The sequence below is a fragment of the Poecilia reticulata genome, chromosome 16 (genome assembly GCF_904066995.2).
Source record: "Poecilia reticulata chromosome 16, P_reticulata-male-v2, whole genome shotgun sequence".
NCBI lineage: Eukaryota > Metazoa > Chordata > Actinopteri > Cyprinodontiformes > Poeciliidae > Poecilia > Poecilia reticulata.
In genome coordinates, this window is record NC_088845.1 from 30410532 (window position 1) to 30429376 (window position 18845).

The 18845-nt window shown below is 38.1% G+C and overlaps 1 protein-coding gene across 5 annotated transcripts in view; it reads right to left on the minus strand.

The window, feature by feature from the left end:
* vps13b (vacuolar protein sorting 13 homolog B) overlaps positions 1-18845 on the minus strand; it is a 312384-nt gene that overhangs the window by 173270 nt on the left and 120269 nt on the right. For all 5 annotated transcript variants that reach the window (XM_008432898.3, XM_008432900.3, XM_081617077.1 and 2 more), the window contains exons 23-25: positions 6030-6264; positions 4029-4243; positions 872-1075 (exon numbers count right to left, since the gene is read on the minus strand). In XM_008432898.3, the coding sequence (XP_008431120.2) occupies positions 872-1075; positions 4029-4243; positions 6030-6264 (654 nt within the window). The remainder of the gene's footprint in view (positions 1-871; positions 1076-4028; positions 4244-6029; positions 6265-18845) is intronic.

The window sequence follows — 18845 nt, forward strand, 5'->3', positions numbered from 1 at the left end:
TTCAAGAACAAATGAAAAACAGTCACTGAAATCTACCGGTCCGAAAAACAATTCCTAAGGCTTTAGGACTGCAGTGAGAACAGCTTTTTGTAGTCCGCTTGTGGTCCGAATGACAAAAAGCAAAAACTGAAGAAATCTGTAAGGTGGCAAAAACTTTTCACACCTCTTCACTACGGTCTCAAAGTTTAAGATTTTATGCAAGTGTAATAAAAACTGCCTATTTCTCCTAATTAGGAGAAAGGTTTCTCCTCAACCAAGCCCCAGCTTTAAAAGAATCAAATAGAACTCTCAGTTTATCGACAGTCTGCTCTCACTGAAAAACACGAATGTAAGAAACAAATACTGATGAGGTTTTTTCCAGCTTTGAAAATTACTCCTAAACAAAACACATTTTTTAAGACAAATCGCATGTGTTGGTACTGACTCAACCGCTCACAACAATAAAGCATTGCTTACACTTACAGTCATAAATCAGCAGAAGAATTATATACACAACAAAGGCTTAAATATCATTTGTTACTGCGTGACTCATAACACCTTTTGTTAGGAAAAAAAACAATCTGGTTGGGGTGTAGTCTTTTGCTCTCTTGGTAGAGTACTGTAACATACCATCAAAGGCAGAATATGAAAATACACTGACTGATAATGGTATGATAGTTCAACAAGGGCTTTGGGGTGAGCAATGTGCTGGGAGACATTAAAAGAAGGACTAAATGATGAATTAGTTTTGCTTCAAGGATAAATTAAGTCCTGTTGTATGACACAATGGATGTATTGACAACCTCCAAGCCCCTCAGATTATGACAGGAAGATTAAACTACTTTAATTTAAAAACTGTTCTAAGAAAAAGTCCAATGTCCAACAAACAAACCTCAGTGGGGGAGCCAAAGTCTGCAGAGGGGCTGCAGGTGCTGGTGTCGGGGAGAGCCGTGCCTGCACTGCTGCGCACTGGGGAGGAGGGAACAGCGCCGGGGGGCGGGTCTGGCATGCTGGACGTCTGACGCAGAATTCCGTGCTTCTGCAGACGTGCCCATGTACAGCTCCAGCTGAGGAAGATCTCATATAAAAGCTGTACCTAAACAAGAACAGGATACACATGTACGATTAGGTCACAGCAACATATCTTCACCGCTACAGGCCAATGTGATGAATTACTTCAGAATATAATAAAAATTATACTTTGCGTACCTTTAATTCTTTGTGGGGTTTTTTTTTAAATGTGTGACAGATTGATGTAGGAAGCTTTTATGCATTGACAAGAATGGTTTTTCTGGATAAATCTGAGACCAACTAGTGTACCTTTTAAGACAAACCACAAGCAAGCCCACGCTTTACTACCAGACTGAAATGTATATATGCCAAGGTCTGACTCAAACAGCTGCACTTGGGAGTTCTCATAGTTCAGGCGTCAAGGGCCATTATCATGATTTAGCTTGGCAGCTTTGTAGTTATGTGACAACAAACCTAGTTAAAGTTGAGGGAGAGGGAAAGAAAAGAGGGAAATATTACCTAGAAATGGACAATAATCCATCCTCATTTGCTATAATTCCCAACTCAACGCAGCTTTAGACCAATGTTCATGTTTTACTCCATTGGCCATTTACTGAAAACCTCAGCATCCGCATACGCATGCTTCCCTGTTAGGATAAAATCATTATCCATAACAACAAATCCCCTCAAGAAAACAATCACAAAGGAAAGTTGAATTATGTCATCAAGTTCCCTTAAAAAAAAAAAACAACTTCCACTTTTAGGAAAAACTGAAGAGCTGCTGTCAAGTGTTCTCAACTATTTATTATGTGTTCACATTAAAGGAGGTCTTGGCTTTTAACAAACACAAAGCCAAATAAAGAAGTGGAAAACATGAGAGGACAGTATGAGAATGTGATGTGATGCTTTCAGTTATTTGTGCCTTCACACAGTATTTTTAGGGAGGGGAAGAGAAGGGGAGAAACAGAGAAAAGCAAAATACTTTCAAAAGTGAGCAAATTTCTACATTTTCAAAGGCTGTGCTCCTGCAGCCAGCGACCCCTCCCTGTAATCCCCACCAATAAGCGTCCCTCAGGCTTTAAGATGAACAGACACGCATATACACAAAACTGGATTTCTTTAGAACCCATTTTTGCTCTCGATTGCTGGCGAACACACGTGCACTACTGCGAGAGCACAAACTGCAAGGAAGCCTTCCACAAATGAACATACCGTATTTTCCGCACTATAAGGCGCACCGGATTATAAGGCGCATTGAATAGACGCTTCAGTTTGGGTTGCCAATTTGTTCCGTACTCTATTATTACACATCCACATTTATAAAGAAGTGGAACCCGAGTACTTTATATAGTAGTCTGCCCCAGTCATTGTTTCACTCACGGTGTTGGTGTTGCGATATTATGCCCAACTGCTTTCTGGGTAACACAGACCAACCGACACGCTGCTGCCACAGTCTCCGTCTCTCTTCCCTCGCCCCTCCGCCCCCCCTGGCTTTAAATGTATTATCAAACTTTATTAACAAACCAGCATTCTGACAACTATCCCAGCATGCACCGCACACTTCTTCTTCTTCGGGGGAAAATGAAGTCGGCGGCTGCTTATCGTAGTTGCTAGACCTGTTGTGGCTCAATATTGGTCCATATATAAGGCGCACCGGATTATAAGGCGCACTGTCGGCTTTTGAGGAAATTGAAGGTTTTTAGGTGCGCCTTATAGTGCCGAAAATACGGTAAATCAAATTAAATGCAGCACAATACATTACAGCTGGGCCATTTCAAACATGTCCAGGAAGAGCTGCTGATGTCGATCCAGTTGCTGTCCGGAGTCTGGGCCAACAGCTGTCTGCCATACCCGACCAAACGGCACCGCCGGCAGGGGAGGTAAAGCACCATGTTCCCCCTCTCTGGGATTTTTTGTTTTTTGTTTTTTTTGGTCCTGGAACTCCAACCAAGCACAACAAGGTCTACTGCTCTCAGCAGCAGATGTGGAACAAGGGAATGAAGAATGTTGGAGAGCGGAAAAAGGGAAGAAGGGATAGGGTGTGCACATTGAATAAAGAACAACTAAGCTGCTGAGGGACCCAAGTTTTCAAAGCCAGGGTGGCTAATCAATTCTGCAAAGAGATCTTCAGCTGATTCCTTTTTCCTTTCTTCTCATTAGTGGTATTTACTTTTAATTTTTCTATCAGGTACAATCTTTATCGTAATTTTTCTTTGCAACTGCAATCTGATTTATTTGCTCGATAGCATAAAATGATTAACTGATTTTGACGTTAGACTATCAACAACAGGTTGACAAGTTGACAAATCTTTGAACTGGAGATTTCTATTGCGTACAATCCTAATAAGATTCTCTGACGTTTGTTGTAACAAGACAAAATTCAGATTTCACGTAAAAAAAAAAAAAAAAGTAACAGGCAGATTAACACCTACGTCTTCTGGCTACAAACACCAAGGAAAAATGCTATGTTAAAAATACAAGAGCGTTCTCTGGAGCACTTGACCACTTTATCCCACTTTCTAAAAATACTTCTATTCGTGCTGTGAAGTATTTCATAACAAAGCAATGGAAAAAATGATTTAATGTTGCAAGAATGTATTTCCTGGGGGAAGGAGCCATTACACGGCCAAATGCTTTGGGTATGTTCAAGTACTTTCAATGTCTCAGATTCGATACAATATTAATTAACCAACCAAAAGACAGAGAAAGCAGAGGCTGTAAAGTACTAGTGCAACTCTGGTTCCAGTAATAGTTACTGTTCAGCGACAATGCTCAGATCAAACAGATCCAGGTGGATTTTTAGCAATGCGAATGACAAACAGAAAAGCTTTGAGATCTCAAGTTCTGTAGTAGGCTGGGTAAAAGCAGTTCTTAAAGAGACATTGAACAGAATAGTAGGATATCATAAGTAGTTGTTAGAATCACATATTACTTGTAATGTACTAATATAAACTATTTGGCAAAATTTCTGATTAGCTTAAATGAACATGAAATTCTAATCGGTTCTACTTTGTGAATGTTGGGATGGTGTGGCTGACCTGAGAGTTAGAGCACTTGACGTGGACAGGCTGCAGGTCAACATGGAGACAGACCACAAAGGAGGGTCGTTCCTCCGAGCTGCCCTGCAGCTTAGATGTGACGGCCAGTGTGGAGGTGCATCCCATGGGCTCCAACAGGCTAAGACTCTGCTGCTTTCCCAACAATGTGTAAACACTGAACTGACCCAGGTTTATGGTCCATGGGAAGGCATCACCTAGGGAACAAGGATACATTCATAAACATGTTGGGAAGGAAGAAAAATAAACTAAGAGTAGCACTTTGCACTTTATAGTATAGTCTGAAGAAAAATGTTAACCAGATATAAGAGCAATGCTGATTACTCACACATGCAAAGCCCTTAATAATCACCTGATTGGTCCATATGTTCCTAACCGAGCACTTTGCTCTCCTACTGCAGGTTTATGCTGGTTTTTAGAGGTTCTAAATGTAGAATGGGAGACAGATCCTTTAGATCTCAGACTCCCAGTTTTAGTCCATGAGGCAGACACCTGGTCTACTTTTACAACTGGGCTTAAAACTTTCCTTTTCCTCTCCACTGTCTTCACGTTCACATCCAGAATTCAATGTACCTATGTAAGCCATTTTTCTGAATATGTTAGAGGCACTAATGGCTACATTTCATTCTTCAGTCACTTCAGCTGTACTTTAAGTACAAGTTAAAAAGAGGATACAATTAATAGAATCTGCCGCCAGCACTATACATCTAAACAAGTTCAGTCATTATGGTGGTTTATGAAGTTCCTAAGAAATAATTCTGTCTTTAAGTTGCTGCTTTTTCTGTAAAGCATACGGTTTTTATCTATCTTTAAGAGCCACAGTTTAATTTCTTTTAATATCAGGCTGGTGGTTCTAAAAACTGGAACCAACAGTGTGAAAACAGTTTTTACCCATCAGCCATCACGATGCTGAAAGCAACTAGCATGAGGTCAATTACCTCATCTACTTTTATGGCTATTGCAGTTTTCAGTTAACCTTTTAAGTGCAATGTAAGTAATCAATGAGGTTCTTTTTTAAACAAAGCGTTGTTTTATATGGAAAACTGCACCCAGATTTCATTGCTACAATGATAATATAGTTTCTATTCTATACCACATAGACAGGATCATTCTGAATGTTGTAATCAAAAGCAACAAACAGAAAACATATCTAGAAATAGATATATGTGCTCAGTAAACATCAATTTATTAGTATTAAAAAAAGATGTAAATTCTTTTTAACTTAAACATCTAGAAAAAAAAGCTGCTACTTTTGTGAGAAGAGCCTCTGTGGTTCTATAAGTTGAGAAACAGTAATTAGATAATGTCCTACATCTATATTTTTTATTTTTACTATTCCATATATTCAATGATCCAAAAGGGAAGATTTCACAGACATGACTAGATAAGCAAGTCATTTTTGCAGCGAACCAGACGAGGCAACTAATGTCGCCATTTTTCTTTTCTTATCCTGACATTTAAGCTGATGTCACTGAAAGGTTGAGGAGGAAAGAAGCCCCTTTTTTTCTTACTCTGCTAGGGAGAAAAAAAACTCAGCTCAACTGTGTTAAGTGTTGCTTCTGTCAACCCTCCCAGGTGCGCACACCACATGTGTGAGATCTGTCTCTCAAAGGCACTCTCCTTAAGTTTGTTTGTCTTTTGTCACAGTAAATGAGTGGTAGAAGGTCAAAGGTCTCCTCAGTGTTGAAAAAGCCATAATGATGATGAATTCACATTATACAGCCTACAACTATTAAGTTATTATTCAATGTAATTATCAATAACAATAATTCTTGACACTTTCCCCACCAATTGGAGCTTAGTTTTTAAGATTTCATTTTTAACACACACAGTGTGTATCTCTCACCCATCATTGTTTCTTATTTAACCTTTCAAATTAATCTTCTTGACACCGGGTTACCAGTGGATCTCACGTTGTGCCTGGGAATGTTTTTTCCCCCCAAACATCCATTCAAGTTTAGATGTGATTAGATCAGAACTTACCTTCCTCTAAAATGGGCTTTGAGACCACGAAGGGGAGCTCCTGCAGGGGCTCCATGTACTTGTGCCCAGCACTGAGGACGCTTATTTGGGGCAGGCAGACGACCAGAGTTCCGGGCATAGAGGCCTGGTTGTGGTACCAGCTGCGGACGGTACCAGGTATGTCTCCACAGATGATGGTGCTGGGAGAGGGGAGGCTGTCATTAGGCAGGAACACACAGCATGGCTGGAGATCCAACTGGAAAAGGGACAAGAAGAAACCCACATTAGGTCATGGCTCCGAAATCAGCAGCGTTGGACCTTTCTAAAGAACATTAGTGAACTGTTTTAGTAGTCAGATGGCATCATTAAGGGACTTCCAGAGCACTGAAAAGAAAAAAACATTGTGTGCAAGGGATCAGGACTCTTGAATCACAGATTTGGCAATGCGTGTGTATTTGAGTGATGCTTTTAATGAACTTAACTTAGTTCACACAGTTTAAGACTGTGCATATTTATTTGTTTCTTTGCCTCTGAGAGAAACATTTTACTTGACCTTAGCTGAAGAAATATTTGGAAAGTTTTAATGCCCTTTTGAAGCCAATTTGAAATTTCCTTCAAGGGAACTAAACACCATATAGAACTTTAGAGATTTTGGCAGTCATATCCAGACCTCAAATTATATTTGAAGGAGCAGAGACAAATTCTAGCTGCGCTACTATGGAAGTAAATATGTGCCATTAGAATTTGAATAAAAAATGCATGTGAAACTTGAATGTTGTTTATTTTGCGCTTACTTTTTCAATTTCAAAATTAATTCAGAATATAATTTTGTCATATTGAAGAAACACCAGCATCACCGAGGCTAGCCACCGTGGAGGCGAAAGCAAACCCACCCCCAAAGGTGAGTCTATGCTTTTATATTTCTGTAGTATATTTTATTTTCCGCATGAAGTTTGATACATTATCTTAAAGCTCGATTTAAAACACGGCTTTGGGCCGTTGTTAATCTTACACCATGTAATGCTGGCATATTAGTTCTCGCTACCTCCTAGAGAAGACTCCCTACCCCCTTCTCTTGGCTGTCCCACACCCAATTTTCCCGTGTTTTATTTTAAAAAGCAATACCACAATTTTTTTTGTTTGCGTCCGCCTCCATGGTCGCTGGCCTCGGTGATTTCTTCAATATGACGCTTGGCTCATGTGATTGGCTGGGTGTTGAAATCTGACAACAATTGCTAATGTCTGTGACCTGAAGTAAACCTTGCCATTTTTGTACAGTGAATTTTTAGACGCTGAATTTGAGACAGTGAATTTGAGCAAGTTGAATTTTTAGGACACTGAAAATATTGCATTTGAATTTTTAAAAGTTAATTTTTTTTAAATGCTGAATTTTTTTAACACTGAAAATATATATATATTGAAAATTTCATCACTTTGAAATAGGAATGTGAATTTCTTTAACAAATGAAAATTGCAAACGTACAAATAATGACTGCATTTTTTTTTTTAGGTCAAAATTATATTCTGAATTAATTTTGAAATTGAAAAAGTAAGCGCAAAATATACAACATTCAAGTTTCACATTCATTTTTAATTCAAATTCTGATGGCACATATTTACTTCCATACTATACAGTCAACGTGTTTTTTGTTCATTAAAATAAAGCCGTTTGGTTCAGGGATTTGGTTCAGTAATCAGTAGCCACTGCTCAGACTTTTTTGAGAATGAGAAGAGGTTTGTCATTCTCTATCATAATGGTGCACCACTGAATTAAAAGACCAAATCATATGAATGACAGAGCCTGAGGGCAGTTTCAGGTGCAAATGCTTGTTCTGTATCCAATTTTATTGCCTTAAAGAGTATTAAAAACATCTAATATCTTTAATAATGTGATGCAAGGTGTGATGCAAGGTGTAAATATTTCAAGTAATTTGTTAGTGAACTTATGTTCAATGAGTAAAGCATCACCATACTGAAAGAAACAAACAAAAATGTTAAACATTGTCAAAGGGACTGTGAAGATCAGGGCAACATACAGAGCAAAAGACAGATATAATACATACGGACAGAAAATTACAGGCGCTAATGCTTTTATTATTGCAGTTGGACAAAAACAGAGAAAAGGGTGAAGGGAAAAAGAGAAACTGACATAACTTAGAAAAGTAATCCCATGCTCATGCATTTGAAGTTGCACATTGTTCATTTCAGGGCACAGCTAACATACCACATAAACCAGCAGTAAATAACATATTAAAGTTTCCTAAATGATTTTGCTCCCACAGTATACATGATGGTTGAATAAATCTGTAACCACATGTCACATATATGAGAATCAAGCCTAAAAAAATCTCAACCCACAGAAATATATCCTGAGTTTTCATGAAAAAACACAGATGTACTTTTTTTTTCAGCACATCCTGTATTTCATTTCAGTCTTCGTGACTCAAAATTATTTGATAATGACAAAAAAAACGTTAATTGTTATGTACCTCAGTAGTTCTATATTTTAGTGTCTTGTTTAAGTACACAGGTCATGTTTACGGCGAGTTTTATTCACACTGATACCTTATCATTGCCAGAAACCGCTTAAATCCTGTTGGTTGGAACGGCTCTCTTCCAAAAACTGCACAGTAAATGCTCGGCTCAAACAGTTCTTCCAAAAAGTTAAGCTTCATTTGCTACTTGATGGTTTTACCTCCTGCTGATTCACATAAACTTATTCTGCACTGTCTATTGCTTATGCAGGATCTGCAGAACCCTACTTATATTCCTAGGATCTGTTGTGTCGAATATGTTAGTGTATGAAAAACATCTTGACAAAAGGAAAATGAAGCCAGGCTGTACCTGGATTGAAAGAAACTAACACTATACAACACTGCTAATATATATATATATATATATTTTTTTTTTTTTACGAATTTGATTTAAAAAAAACAGTTAAACAGCAATGTAACATTTGCTGCATGACAGGCACAAATACAATGGAGGCTAAATGTGTAGCTTAGTGTGAAGATGAGGCATAAAAAAAAACAAAATGCCTTAATGTGCCTTAGAAGGTAAAGGGGAACAAAATGTTAAAAGGCTCCTTCAGTCGATTTGGTAGTATGTTTCTGACAGTCATGTTTTCGTGAAATCCAATAAACACCACTGAAAAACTTCCAAATGCTATAATGGACAAAGGCAAACGATTCCAGGACAACTGAGCCAACAGAGGAGGTAAGAAAGGCGGCAGAATGTGAAATTGTAACCTCGGGGTCAAGTGGATTCATTTTTGGACTGGCATAGGAATTTGTTTTTATCAGGTTTGATTATATTAAACCAATCTGGAGACCAAATTAAAAAAACAAAATAATGACTGTAACCTTTAATTAAAACAGGATTCAATTGGGTTCCCTGCTAAAGCTGTATCCAATGCAAATAGAGTAACCACAAAGGGTAGTTGCCAACAAGAAGGGATAAAAACAATAATTGCTAGGAAGTCAATAAAAATAGTGTCACAGCCAACGCTTAACATTGATTTTAAATAATTACTTCAATAGAAGATAAAGTTTAGAAATTTTCAAGCACATTTAAAGAACAATCATAATGATAATCAATAAGATGGAAAATGAATCTGAAAATGTATGAAAGAAAAATACTGAATTCTGATTATCCTAGAAAATAAATTAATATTTGTTCATTTTAGTGGAAAAATGCTGCCACTACCATGTCGCATGGTTGTTATGGCATGTTTTCCTACATACCTAAGCCTGTCGCAATAAGCACTAAATCAGTTAATTGAATTATAAATTAAAACAAGCTTGAAAACTTACATGTGAATGATTGTTTTCTGGTGTCTCTTTAGGTCACAACAATAAGTTTCAGTCTGGTGTATTGGTCTCAAATATCTCCTTTTTGAAGGACAGAAATGTTTACAGAGATTTCTGTTCCCATTTTATTTGGTGTTTCACTAGTTGTTTTTTTTATATTTAAAATGTCTTCTAGTTCCAGGGTTAGATGTACTTTAAATTAAAATCTATTGATCTCTGACAGGGCATAATTGCACTATTATGTCATTACCATTATATCCTTTGGAAACTGTCTCAAAACAAAAGCATCATTGTTTAATTCAATAACTTGTGGAACAATTTATCATCCAGCAAAATTTGTCATCACGACAGGCTTATCCACACCTACTGCTTTCTATGTAGGGCAAGAAGTGCCATGATGGGGTATTTTAAGTTACATAACCAAATAGACACGTATTGAGACATAAATCAAGAAGGCATTTATGGTTAGTGATGTTGCTTCCTCAAGTTTAACATACCATTACTTATTTAAGAGCGAACCCCCCCCCACCCAGCACATTTAAATTTTTTATTAAGTCCTTACGTTACTGTGTTACTGTCTCACTATAAACTGCTAGAACCATGAACCTTTCACAATACTTATCCTCCACTACGGGAGACATTCTGAGTACCCAAGTAAAAAGACTGGCAGGAAAGGGGAGCACCAGTTCCGTCAGCAGAACAGTGCTGACAGATCCAGGAAAAAAAAAGAAAAACAGTCTAAGTTCAGAAACGGTCCATTTACATATTTGTTTTGACCACTGCCAAAATAAATGACAGCTTCTCTTTTCCTTCACTACTTTCAGATTTGTCATTTCTTCCATATCTCTGCCCGCTTTAGCCACTCGCTGATGTAGAGGAGAAGGAGTCTCCATCTGTACACATCTTGTGACCAGAGCAAAATGAGGATAGAAGGGAGAAGACAGAACGAGGACAAATAAAGAAAAGGGTGAGGAGGTGAACAATAGAGCGCAAAAGCTGACATAGATTTAATTTTGGTGAACAACATTGAATAACAGAATAAAAGTTTTTTTTCCCTTGAAAAACAACATGCAATTGCAATACTTCAGCTGAAAATTTTATTTTTATACAGAAGTTCGGTTGTCAAGTAAGTCTGTTTATTCTGAAACCTTGGGTGATCTTCGACGGTAGCTTTAATCTGACTGACAAATCACCTGAGTGTTAAAGAACAGCTTTTTCCAGTTAAGACTCCTCATTAAAGAAAAGTCCATTCCATTAGCAGGTGCAATAAAATCAAGTGGTTCAAGCTTTTATTACATCTTGTATTATTGTAACGTTATGCATGTTGGTGTTGATAAATCGTCTATTTAGTGACTGCTGGCTGCACAAAGTGCCACTGCACACCTTCTGACAAGAACTAAACACTGTGATCACATCCCACCAGCGCTGGCCGCCCTGCACTGGCCCTGCATTTCAGTATCCAGTATCAAGATTTTATCGCTTGTTTTAAAGAGTGTTAATGGTATGGCGCCATCATATTGGTCTGAGCTGTTTGCCACTCCCAAATATAGAGGTGACCCAGAGGAACGACCTGCTTTTATATATCCAAGCTACACAGACTGCTAATCATTTTAAGGTTTGGAAAAACCTGCTTCTACACTGGCTTTTAGATCAAATTGATTAGCATTTTTTTCTTAGCTTTTACTGTGCTAATTATCGCATCTCTTTGTCTTGTTTCATTCAGTATTTTAATGTTTTATTCTACTTTATTTACCTGTTTGCACCACTTGTGATTTCAGAGCTTTGGTAAATTATGTGCTATAGGAAAAGACTTTGGTTTGACTTGGAGGTGTATGGGTGTTCCCTTACTTGTTGCCGATTATTGCTGGAGAAAACTCCAGAAAACCTCAAGAGTGTGTTTCTAATCTTTAAATTCCTGTTAATGAGTAGTCAGAGAAAAATCTTTGGCAGTTTTGAAAGTGTAACTTTTTAAAAATGTTGGTATTTGGCAAAGAATAACCAACCCTGCCAGTTCCAACTGTGTTCAATAGCTCTGTAATTAGCAAACGCAGTAGTCAAAGGAAGTAGTCTAATAATTTTTGCCTCCCAATATTGACAGACATCCTACATTCACAAAGGTTAGTATTTGTGACTTCTGAAGACACATTTCAACCAGTTTGATATATCAGAATATATCGGTTGGAATCTGTGGCATTTAATTGTGTTTACTAATTTTTACCCATATTAGGACAATAGAAATGTATTTTCTGTAATAGTAGACTTAGTAGAAATAGACTTTTTCCAATACAGCAAAAGGAAAAAATTTAAAATTAATTTAAAAATAGAAATGGGCACCAAAAAAACATCTGAAAGCCCAAAGTATAATTGTAGTAAGGAAAATATATTACATAATTTTAACCTCTGATGTGTTCGGGGCAACGTGGAATAAAAACAGCAGCACAAACTGACAGAGAGTTGGACATGGCTCAGGCACAACAATATTAATACCGAACAGAGTACTGCAGCTGTTTGGAAGTATAGGTGGAGTTTATGTTTCAAAAAGCAGGGTATTTTCAACTTTTGTTAAAGATGGTAGATGGTACGAACCACGATCTAAACGCATAAAAATATAGATTTGGGATTGACTCTTTAGATAGCTTTAAATCCAGGTCAACAGTTGTGCTCAAAGGCTATCTTTGTAATTCTACAATTTCGGGGAAAAGACAAGTCAAAGAAACATGATTTTTCATTCTTTTTATCCAATGACATCATGTCCTGTTGAAGTGAAACAAAATCTTTAAACATAACAAATGGACTTAACTGTCAGCTGGGACATGTACCTCAGTTTCCAAGTTTAATGACCGAATCCATTAAGGAAAAAAAAAACACACACACAAAACATTGATTGACAATGGGACCATGTTTCGAGTTTATATTCAGGAGAAGGGTGTATCTAGCACCATATTTTACTAATACACTTGTGGAAAAAATGACCATCTTTCTGTTTTGACAGAAAATAAAAAAAATCATTTTAAAAAATGACTGAAGTAACCAACCCCTCGCAAGGCTGCACATGCTTTATTTTAACTGTAACAACATGCTCAAATGACATGCATACTCATTAACAAGACTATACACACACATACATCATGTCTGCTCGCATGCTCAAATTATATTCATACAAAAACTGAACACACGCACAGATCCAGATCAAATGTCCTCCTAAAAACAATCTAAAGTCATTTCATTAAAAAGAGACCCCATTATGGAAAAATAGAGTTGAAGAAAACTAGAGAGTAAAATGTAAACCCTCTTGGCCACAAGCTAATACACCTGAATCCTATTCCTGGCACCTGCAGCAGATTTGACTCTAGGAAAGAAAACGTAGTTCTGTACAACAAGCCTATTTGTGATCATTTTCCAGCAATGGCACACTGTTATTTAAACTATGTTGGTTTCTAGAGATTTTAAAGACAAGGCAAGTTTATTTAGAGTCATTCATATACAAGGTAATCAAAAGTACTTTGCGTCCCTTATCAAAGAAAACAAAAAGTCATAAATTATTTTCTTTTTAGCATAATCTATTGCAAAGAGAAATGTTTTCACTTCTAATGTAAAGTAGGACCAGTAATCATGTTTTCAAGGTGTTTCTTCCAGAGGAGCATGGAAATTAAATGCTGCTTCACCTTGTTCAGTATGCAGTTATCACACTTGACAAGCAACTCAAAAAAAGTATTTAGGTCCAAGACTTTAGATAACAGCAGGTTTTAAAAATCTGTCCTTTAAGAAAATAATGTACCTAGAATATTTAAGAAGGTCCACCGTACAGGATAATGGGGAAAGCCCCAGAGCCAGAGTGCTGAGAGTTTTGGGTTTTTTGACCGACAGCCTGTTTAGTTATCAGGTGGTCTTGTGTACTAAATTCTTACTCATAGGACTTTTAAAAGAACAAGGTCAGCTCATCTTTAGATCTACTATATTCTGAATCAGGAAACCAAGTTTATGTCAGTCTGCCTTTTCCCCATCGATACGTTTCCTGACCTCCCTGCACCTTTGGGGGTTAAAAAACACACACAAAAAAACGACGCGCACTTTGCGTAAAACTCTGAAACAGGAGAAGCGGGACATAAAACAGAGCGACAAACTAGATGTGAATTATGGCATAAAAATAGAGAATCCGACGCTGAACAGTGAAAAATCAACACATGATGTGAAACACATGACGTTTAGGCGGAGCAGCAGGTGATGAGTGAAGATCACTGATGGTGAGGGTCAATAAATTATAAAAATAAATCTAGCTACAGGAAAGAAACTAAAGTGGACATAGCAATAAACCAAGAGAGGAAAATACTAATCAAAGGAAACTAAATGACACTCCATGACACTTTGAATTTGACTCATTAGGATTTGATTAAGAACCAGATTTGTTCTTTGTAATTTCTGCCCAGTAAAACTATTAATCTATAAATCAATAGACAGATCTATATAAAAATATAATCCATGTTTCTGTCTCATATATGTATGGCATTGAAAGGACCTGGAACTTTTGTTTTTCCACTGAAAGCTCTGGTTTGCACAATAAATGCCATGTGGGTGAAATTTTATGATGATGCTCTGATGTCCCATTCTCCTGAAGGCAGTACAGAGCTGCACCACCAGAAACTGAAACACTGCAGAGAAGAAGAGTTATGATTAATGTAGTTACAGGTCTATCCATGTTTTAATGTTGCAGAGCTCGGTCGTTTTGCAAATAGTTCAAAGTTTAAACTGGCATTGCTGTACATCTTTTATCTGGTCATTTTGTGCAAGATTTAACAACTAGAAAATGGCACAAAATAAGAATATTTTTTCCACTCTGATTGGCTGCTGTTAGGCTTACCGATTTTAAGTTGAATGTTTATTGCATTTTTCGTAGACACCTGTGAAAATAATTTCTATTCCCATGGCTTTTTGTTATTATTATTTTGATGATAAATACAGAAACAAGCATAAAAATCAAAACATCTACAATAGTGATAGTAACATTAATAATAAAATAACAGTCAGTGCAAAGTAGCCTACAATTTCTTTGGTGGGGGGCGGTGAGGGACCTGGATAAAGGCCAGGGGGGCGCTGGCCCGAAAAAGGTTGAGAAACACTGCTCTAGAAGAAACTCAAACTCAACTCTAGAAACATTGAGAGTCTGAAGCTTAAAATATCCATGTGGAGAATAATTTGTAAATACAATAAGATGATGGTTTTTGTCAGTTTCATCCCAGTCATCTCTAATCTGATCATGACTGTTCAAAAAATGCTTTTTTGGGTGCTGTGGTGGCACAGGGGCAAAGCACGGCCCACGGATGGAGGCATTAGTCCTCATGCCGGTGGTCGCAGGTTCGATTCCTGGCCTGGCGACATTTGCTGCATGTCTTCCCCCTCTCTCATTACCCTATTTCCTGTCAACTACTTTCAAACAAAGGCCACTAGAGCCAAAAAATTCCTATTAAAAAAAAAAAGCTTTTTTTTTTATGAAAGTTTCTGCGCATTTTTTGTTCTTGATCAGATCTTTGACCATCAGATGATGTTCAGAATACAGGCCTGTGTGCTAACCCTGTTTGAAATAGTTGAACTTTAATACTTTCACAACCCATTCCCTTGCTTTCAACTTTTCTACATAGGATTCATGTGTCATGTGCACGGTTGTTCCTGTGAGTATACGTGGTGCAGGTTCTAATAGAGAAAAGGCTGAGAGCCAAACACAGTTAGGCTTTAAAAAGCCATGTGGAAAAGGCCTATATAACCACAGGAGGCCATTAGGCCTTACAACTGAAAGACAGAGCAGCAAGAGCAGCAAGTTAGACTGAAGATAACTTGTCAACTCAGATGACTCATAAATGTGGTTATATTCAGCTCTTCATTGTAGGAAATTCATCTTAGTTGATGTTTCAGATCTCATTGGATTTATTATATGAAAAATATACAGACCTACCATGTGAAAATGAGTATGAATAAAGTTAGTGATGCATCTTCTAGTGATTTTCTGAAAGTCTGACCTGCCAATAATATTTTTATGTAATTAAAAATGTATCCTAAAGAACCATAATTACCAAAGTTTATAATATTTTTAATCTTACCATCCAATTGTGAGCAGTGTGTGTAAAAATGTATTCAAAACAATTTTAAACTTTAGCATCTTTTATTAGCATTCAGTGTACTCATTAGTATCAGTTTCAGCATGTTCCATGACTGACAAAGGCTCCATCATACATTAAGAGTCCATTCAAACCAGCCCTGTTTAGTCTGCTTTAATTTAACTTGTTTGTTTGCATAGAAAGTTTGGACTGTTTTCTGGAGGTGTGAGTGCAGAATTTCTGATGTGGTCCAAAAAGGTGAACGATAGTCCGCCTAAAAACCTAGGTCTCGGTTCGGTTGAAGTGAAATCTGGTGTGGTTCGAATGAATATATGAATGCCTAGACCGGAGACCGCTCCTAAAGCAGGAAGTGAACTACATCTCAGGGCATTCGAGGTAAATACAGCCAAAACAAAAGTGTGCAGCATTATCGGGAGAAATGATCTTTCACCAAAGACAAACCACTAAAATGTGATGCCAATACATCACATTTTGTTCAGCTTTCGCAAAGAAGGAAGTTGCGCTCAGTGACTTCTTCAAAGATTTTCATGTCATTTTGTTCAGAAGTTCTTTGTGCAGAACCATAACAGGCAGTTGGATGGACAGGTTGTTAAAAGGGTTTAATTTATTTGACAGTGCAATGTGAAACTAAACTGCATCAGCTGAAAATGTAACAAATGTTGCCACTTTGATCCCCAGTCAAACTCAGTTTACCAGACTATCAGGTGTGAAAACACTCTCAGCTTTCCCGACAACTGCTTAAGTCAACTTCTAGTAAATCCTCTCCTTTGCCAGTTCAACAGAATGTACCCAATGTGGCTTCAAATGTATGTGATGTGGCAGACAGCTAATTTTCATGGTTAAAAAAAATCCACCACAAACCAACCACAAACTGACTACTTTAAAAATAGTTTCAAGATATCCCTTTTTAAGAACAAATCTGCCCTGGCATATGTAGACAATCCGATTCTCTACATTGTATGCCTAAAATCTCAAAAGACAGGGATTTTTTAAAAACACGTTTGCAAAGAAATTGTTTCTCTTCGGGCAGCTTTTTACACCTATGGTGCTTTCTTTAATTTAACTTTCATCAGATCAGAGGGAAATGTGAAAATAGCTAACTACTGTTAATATTTCCACAGTTAACTTCCACAATGAAGAGTGTTCTTGACAACATAACCTGGTAGAGGTTGTGTATGGTGTGTTCACTAATGGAAAAAATGTAAGAATCTTGAGTTTCCAGCTATAAATCCATGGCTCAGTGCATTTCCTGTCAACTACTTTCAAATGCAGCTTTATGGCTCAGTGCATAAAGCATCTGCACAATGTGCAAAGGTTATAGTCCTGCTTCGATTCCCAGTCTGAGGCCATTTACATGTCTTTCTCCTTCTCTCTCCACCCTGTTTCCTTTCTATTTTCTCTTTAATAAAGACCACTACAGCCAAAACAACTAAAAAAAGAAGAAAAACTTATTATTTTCAAGTTACCAGCCCATTTCTCTATGTAGACTGAAAGATGATGCCCTCTTTTGAGAAAAAAATAAGCAGCTCAGAAAATACCTAAACAAGTCTGCTTACAAGTTGCAGAGGTACACTTTTTACATAATTTTTACAGCCGATTTTTTTCCTGAGTCATCAATTTTTCACTTTTTTGCTCTAAACTTAGTAGAAATTGCTTTAGCAGGACAGATGTACAATGTCATCATCTAACTTGATCTGAGCTTCACCATATGTGTGACATTTCTTTCTGTGGTGGTGTGGATATATCCGCTGTTAGGCTGATTGTTTTCACATCTCAGTGGGGAAGAGAAACTTGGATGCCCCAGCTCTGTGCAGACCTTAGCAGCTCATGAACTCTGGAGGTCAAGATCAGTTCTCTGTACATAGTCTATACGACTTGTAAAAGACACATTTTCTCTCATCCCCCCCCCCCCTGCACACAATGAGCAAGTCATGACACAGGAAATCGCCAGGAGATAGAGGATCGGAAATTAGAAACACCCTCCCAGCATCCCCAGTGAAAACATTTGCAACTCTCGAGTACAAAAACCTCAGCAGAGGGATCGGCAGCAAACGGAAAACACATCCCTTTGTTTTACAAACCCAATACCTCTCCAAATGTAATCTTCCTGTCTATGCACCAGACAGGACACTGTGTTTCCGAAGTAGACGGTCGGATGAATGGAAGGTCCACAAACCAGCCCCCACACTCAGCACACCCACTGGTGACCTTATGCTCCCTTTTTTTCCTCCCCCTGCATCTTCCTGAGTTTTCTGCTTCATCCAAAAGCGCATTTGGAATTGAGGGGTGCAGTGTAAACAGTGTATTCCTGTAAATTACCATGATTAATGTGTGTATCTGAAGATGACACCATTCAGATGTGTGTTTTGCAGCGAACATGTGTACACAACGTTCTGGTTATGACCTCATAATTTAGCCATCTACCTCAATGTCCACGTGAAAAATGCCTTTAAGCATGATGCGTCCTGACAACAGATAAGCTCGATCTCACCCACCACATCACCGCAAGCAATAAGCTCGTGGCCTGGCACTGCAGCACGGCCAGGCAGCCAGCCATCCCTGTGGCCCTGCATTCCTCTTTTCTAACACTGCTTACAGAAGCTGACAAGCTCTGGAGGTCTCCCTGGCCGAGGTGGAAATCTGCAAAAATAAACGCTTTAGGTGACATGAAGGCTTTGTTTGTTTCTGCTGGCCCGGCTGTTTGTGTTAGCGCGGTGGGTTAATTGCAACTTTGATCGCTGCGTTTATTGATCCAACAGTGGCCTTAGGAGTGCGGCTGGCCAGGCCTGCTTCACCTACTCCCACCGCCTTATCCCAAACAATCCCTCCCACCCCCCACCACCACCACCACCATCCTAGCTTGGTGAGCCAATACAGATGGGGTCTAATGGGGTGACCACACCAAACAAAGCCTGAGA